The sequence below is a fragment of the Antechinus flavipes genome, chromosome 3 (genome assembly GCF_016432865.1).
Source record: "Antechinus flavipes isolate AdamAnt ecotype Samford, QLD, Australia chromosome 3, AdamAnt_v2, whole genome shotgun sequence".
In the NCBI taxonomy this organism is placed as follows: domain Eukaryota; kingdom Metazoa; phylum Chordata; class Mammalia; order Dasyuromorphia; family Dasyuridae; genus Antechinus; species Antechinus flavipes.
This window is the reverse complement of record NC_067400.1, coordinates 498972854-498979369: the sequence shown is the minus strand read 5'-3', so window position 1 is coordinate 498979369 and position 6516 is coordinate 498972854. Positions and strand designations below refer to the sequence as shown.

General features: G+C 32.0%; 1 protein-coding gene across 1 annotated transcript; it reads left to right on the top strand.

The window, feature by feature from the left end:
- Positions 1 to 2813: 2813 nt before the first annotated feature.
- On the top strand, positions 2814 to 5905 carry LOC127554933 (caspase recruitment domain-containing protein 16-like). The gene is made up of 3 exons (XM_051986893.1): positions 2814 to 2863; positions 4432 to 4698; positions 5710 to 5905. Exons 1-3 carry the CDS (start codon positions 2830 to 2832, stop codon positions 5712 to 5714), a joined length of 306 nt encoding a protein of 101 aa, XP_051842853.1. The 5' UTR covers positions 2814 to 2829; the 3' UTR covers positions 5715 to 5905.
- Positions 5906 to 6516: the final 611 nt, after the last annotated feature.

Below are 6516 nucleotides of genomic sequence, written 5' to 3'. Positions count from 1 at the left end.
GACTGCTTGCCATCTGGGGGAGGGGATGGAGGGAGGGAGGGGAAAATCAGAACAGAAGTGAGTGCAAGGGATAATGTTGTAAACAATTACCCAGGCATGGGGTCTGTCAATAAAAAGTTATAATTATTTAAAAAAAAAAAAAGAAATCAAGCTATTCTCTAATTGATAAATGGTCAAAGAATATGAACAGATATCTTTGAAATGATGAAATTGAAATTATTTCTACTCATATAAAATGGTGTCCAAATCACTGTTGATCACAGAAATGCAAAATTCAACAACTGTGAGATACCACTACCCACCTATCAAATTGTCTAAGGTGACAGGAAATGATAATGACAAATGTTGCAGGAGATGTGGGAAAAATGGAACATTGATGCATTGTTGGTGAATTGTGAATGGATCCAACCATTCTGGATGGAACTATATTCAAAAACTTATCAAACCATTCATACCTTTGATCCAGAAGTGTTACTACTGGGCTTATATTCCAAAGAGATATTAAAGAAGGGAAAGGCACCTGCATGTGCCAAAATGTTTTTGGTAGCTCTTTTTGTAGTGGCTAGAAACTGGAAAATGAATGGATTCCCATTGATTGGAGAATGGCTGGGTAAATTGTGGTATATGAATTTTATGGAATATTTTTGTTCTGTAAGAAATGACCAACAGGATGAATACAGAGAGGCTTGGAGAGACTTACATGAATTGATGCTAAGTGAAATGAACAGAACCAGATCATTATATACTTCAACAATGATACTGTATGAAGATACATCTGATGGAAGTGGATTTCTTTGACAAAGAGAAGATCCAGTTCAGCTCCAATTGATCAATGATGGACAGAATCAGCTATACTCAGAAAAAGCACACTGGGAAATGAATGTGAATTACTTGTATTTTTGTTTTCCTTCCCAGGTTATTTTTACCTTCTGAATCTGATATTTCTTGTGCAACAAGAGAATTGTAAGGATCTGTACACATATATTGTATTCAAGATATATTTTAACATGTTTAACATGTATGAAACTGCCTGCCATCTAGGGGAAGGGGTGGCGGGAGGGAAAGGAAAAGTTGGAACAGAAATGAGTGCAAGGGACAATGTTGAAAAGTTATCCATGCATATGTTCTGTCAATAAAAAGTTATAATAAAATTTTTTTAAAATAATAAAGTCAAAATTATCCATTTTGCATGTGATAATATACTCTAGTTGTTCTTTGGCCACAAATTCATTCCTTCTCCACATATGTGAGAGACTGTTCTTAGTTCTTTTCATTTGCTTACAGCATTACTCTTGATGTCTAAATCATGAATCCATTTTGACCTTATATAGGTATATACCTAATTTCTGGAATACTAATTTCAATTTTGTCAACAATTTTTGTCAGATAGTGAGTTCTTATCCCAAAAACTGGTGTCTTTGGGTTTATCAAAGACTAGAATAATATAGTCTTTGACTGTTATGTCTTGTGAACTTAACCCATACTATTAATTGACTACTCCATTTCTTAGCCCGTGTCAAATGGTTTTAATGATTGATACTTTATAATATATTTTTAGATCTGGTACAGCCAAGCCACTTTCATTTGCATTTTTTCCACTAATTATCTTCAAATTCTGGACCTTTTCTTATTCCAGATGAACTTTGTTATAGTTTTTTTTTTTCTAGTTCTGTAAAATAATTTCTTGGGAGTTTAATTGGTATGCTACTGAATAAGTAGATTAATTTAGGCAGTACTGTCATTTTTGCTATATTAGGTAATTGTGAGCCTATTTTCCAGTTGATTAGATCTGCCTTTATTTGTGTTGTTTTGTAATTGTGTTCATATAGTTTCTGACTTTACTTTTGTAGGTAGACTACCAAATATTTTACATTAATATAGTTATTTTAGGTGGAATTTCTCTTTGTATCACTTGTTGTTGTACATTGTTGGTAACATAAAAATGCTGATGATTTATGTAGATTTATCCTGAAACTTTACTAAAGTTGTGAGTTGTTTCTGGTGATTTTTAGTTGATTCTCTTGGATTCTCTAAGTATATCATCATATCACTTGGAAAGAATGATAATTTGATTTCCTCATTACCTACTCTAATTCCTTTATTTTTTTTTCTCTTATTGCTACAGTTAACATTTCTAATACAATACTGAATAATAATGGTGATAATGGGTAACATTATTTCACTCCTGATCTGCTATAACCTAAATTCATACCTGTTATCATTAGTTTAATTAAAGCATGTTAGGCTAAAATATTCTAAGTTCCATAGCTGCATTGGCCCAGGCAAAGAAGAGAATTAAGGAATTTGATTTAATGATGGTGGAGCATGGATACTTTCCCCAGTTGAAAAATTAAAAAGCTTTCACAGGGAGAGTTAATTAAATAGTTGTGAGGAAGGTTATAGCAGATGAGAACAAATAATGTCTCTTCTTTGCTTCTGGATGAAGGCAAGAACTCCTCAACAATTTCAAGTTCATAATATTATTCCACTGTATGTTTTTACAACAGAACAGGAAGGAAGGAATTTTTTATTTCCACCCTGTCCTCAGCCTTATGTATTTTTTTATCTCTTCTATCCACTATACTACCTTCTATCCCTCCTCTTTTCTTAATGTTTTTTTTAACCCACTCCACCCACTACGTAATCAAGTACTCTAGCCTATTAAAAAAAATAGAAAAAAAGAGATGAATCAGCTAGGCTGTGACTCTTTTTATTGTCTTGTGAAATCATGTGATAAAAATCAGTTTTCCTGTGTGTGTATGTGTGTGTGTGTGTGTGTGTGTGTATATATATCATGACTCACAAAGGAAGAACACAGTAGCTGTCATCATGGCCAATAATCTCCATAGAAGCAAAAAGTCTTGTGAGTAGAGATTCTATGAGAGTGTATTGTTGGGAAGAAAATTCTTGGGATAAATTGGGGAAATTCAGAGACTTCTATGGAAAAAAGTTTATGTTTGTGTTTAAATTTAGAGAAAAGTTTATTTTCTAGAGATGGATGCAACCTTATGATGGATAAGAGTCTATCTATATGAAACTTTTCTTTCTTCATTTTTTCTGGTAAAAACAATGGAAGAACAAGCAAAACTCATTCTTTTAAAAATTATAAATTTGGTTCTGTGTATTTCCTTTCTACTAACTACATTTTAATATGTGTAGCTAAGGGTTTTAACCAACTCTTGCTTGAATATTTGTATAGTTACTGGTAATTTAATATTAAATAATAGTCATGATTTTGAAAGACAGATTATTGAGAATTAAAATGTTTTTGTAAATTATGTGCAATAAGATTATGTAATTTTCTTTTTCTTTACTCATAATAGAATTTCATAGATTCATTTGCAATCTATACTCAGTTCTTTATACAATACAAATTACCCTCTTATCTAGTACAGAAATTTGATTATATAATGTCTTCTGCATCTCAAAGTTTAAACATCTATTTTTATAATTATTAAAATTACTAAAAATAAGAAATACAAACAATATTGCTTGATTTATTGCAATAAATCAAATAAACATTATTTAGATCTTTTTAAAAATTAGACAGGCTTCTCCTTGCCCTTTTCATTTACTAATTGTGAGACAAATGGGCAACAGACGTCACCTCATTAAATACAGATAAAGCATTTACTTTGTGTTAAGTATTGTGCTGAACCCTTTTTGTCTTTGGGGTTCAATCTCCTCTTCTGTAAAAGAGATTGGAAGAAAAATGATCCCTAAGATCTCTTGTAGGTATAAGCTATAAGTCTTGTGGCTGTAATATGAAAAATCTATATCCAGAAATAGAGTTAATATCCTTAATGAAAGATGTTGATATCTCAATCATCATAAAGTATAGACTTTGAATAGCTTGAGTGTTATCCTCTCTTTTTGGCCTGAAGTTCATTTTTTCCTTGAAATTTCTCCACATACTGGACTCCAAGTTAGTAACTTTAAGTTTACTCCACATCAGCATGATAATGTAGAAAAATATTTAAGTTGTAGTCATTAGACCTGAATTAAACTGCTAGCTTTGCTCCTTATAACCTGTTTGACCTCTGACATCTCAATTAATATTTCTAAGTCTGTTTCATCATTTGTAAAGTGAAGAGGCTTTACTAAATAGTTTCTAAGCTAAAGCCAAACTCCAGAGCTATGATCTTATGAAAATTCACTTTATACCTGAGGAAACTGTTGCCCAGGGAGATTAAATATCTTGCCTGAGATCATATAGATAGCAAATTTCAGAACATCAGTTCAAATACAAATTATCTAACTAAAAATCAATGTAATTTTCTCTACTCTTCTCTGGTTACACAGGATTTAAGCATTCAAGTAAGACACAGACTGACTTCAGATCCTATGCAATTGTAAAGTTCTTTGGATTCAAGCTGAAAATGTGTGTTTTTCATAAATTTGTGACTAACACAGTTTTCCTTGTTATTTTAGCTGAACAAGTCCTCGCAGACTGTAGGACACAGTTTGTGCAATCAGTGGACAAGAGTGTAATCAATGGCCTCTTGGATGACATGATTCAAGAAAAAGTGTTTAACCAAGAAGAAATGGAGGAAGTGATGCAGGAAAATTTGACAATCATGAGTAGAGCCCGGGTGCTAATTGATTATATCATTCGGAAGGGTAGTAAACCATGCCAATCTTTTATTCATCACATCTGGATAAGAGACAGTCATCTTGCTGAAAAACTGGGCCTGACAAGTAAGAATGGATAGTCAACAAAGTAGTTCTAAGTAGTTCTGTACTTCAGTCAATTTTATGATTTTCATATCTAGTAAGTCAGCTAACAGAAAATTAGAGCTTCTAACTCAGTATATATTAAATTTTATCTCCCCAGAGCCAGTTGCATTCCGCTCCTGTTTCTTTATCTCACTGTCCTTGTCTTTTTCTCCTGAAGAATTGATTCATATTCATATTCATAAAGTATCAGGCTTCAAGATTTCTTTTCATTTAAAGTTAGGATACCATTATATGGGAGAAATCAATTTCTGTCTTTTACAATCTCTAAAATTTTGAAACTGGGCTATATTTGTTCAATATGTAAGAAAGAAAAGTATACAAGTTCATTCAAATTTCTTCTGTATATACAAACACATTTCTCCTGATTGTGCACAGTGCTCTAGAATGATTGGATGACAACTTATGCAATTCAATTGAATTGAAGAGTGAATGAATGGCAGGGAAATAAAGGGTAAAAAAGTATGATTAAGGCAATACATCAACAAACATTTATTAAATACTTGCTATGTGCCAGGTACTATTAATAGCTATAAAAGAGCCTTTCTGCATCATTCAGGTCAGTTATGATCAAGATATAAATTTTAGTGAGAGGAAACTATTACTCTTTTCTTGGATTCACTGATGAAGTGAAATAGTAGATATTTGATTAATATAAGCTGATCTTTGTAAAAGACTTATTACCAGCTTGTGAGCAAGAGGAATCTCATATTTTTTAAATGTCATTCATTGTTCAATTATTTATCAGAAGTGGGTAGACTAAGAGAAGTATATTTCCCAAGTTTTCCCTTAATTTTTAAGTTTAATTTTATTTTTAATAATACTTTTTGTAAAACAGAACAAGGAAGGAGAAACCAAATTTTCTTAGACTCTACCAAGTACTTTAATATGAAAGAGTTTAGGATCAAGGAATTGAGCATACTCTATGAATCATCTTCATACAGCTTATTGTGATGTTCTTTCCTCATTTTGTAGAGTGAAGATTCAAAATTTATAAGGCTGTCCAGGAACCATAATCCTTCTCAAGTATCATTGCTGGAATGGAATTGGCTGCTTTGCAATCATAAGAAAGACCTCTTTTGGAAAGGAAACAGCATGTGTATATCTAGCCTAAAATAAACCATACAATACAAACATTTCATATAAAATAAAATTATCTTCTCTTATGTTATCTATTTTTGTTTATTTATCAACTGTGTGCTTTGTGCAAGGTACTTTGCTTAAATTAGAAGCAAAAGCCAAATAATTCTTGCCTTCAATAGAGTCACATTTTATTTGGGAAAATGAAAAATCAAAATCAAAATCAAAAACAAAATTTAAAAGAGGGAGAGTACTATAATCAATGAGAATCAGAAAAGACTTCTCATAGGATATGGCATCCAAGCAGGGATTTGAAGAAAGCCATTTACCCAGAAGTATGAATGTAAGAAAAGGATGTATTCCAGACATGAAAAACTGCCCATATAGAAATATGGGAATGAAATTACAGCAATCCTGAAGGGGAATACCTGAGTGGCAATGTGGGTAGGTTTGCCTTAATACAGATAGACTAAATATGTAGTTACTGTGAGTGGGCAGAGGCACTCTTGGTAATGCTATAAAGTATTTCCAGAGCAATTAGCAGAGAACTCAGGTGACAATAGACTAAGATAAAATATGAAAGCACCATTTGACATTCAAAACCCTTTATAATGTAAAAACTTTCTATTTTTATGTTTTTACACCTTGCTCACCAACATATACTCTTTGATTCAATGGCATTGGACTAGTGTCTTTTCCATG

What these genes read in the sequence shown, in the direction of transcription:
- LOC127554933 (XM_051986893.1), top strand. Translation starts at nt 2,830, where the DNA reads ATGGCCAATAATCTCCATAGAAGCAAAAAGTCTT. An exon ending in CCATAGAAGCAAAAAGTCTT is followed by an intron (nt 2,864 to 4,431) that starts GTGAGTAGAGAT and finishes TTGTTATTTTAG; the next exon opens with CTGAACAAGTCCTCGCAGAC.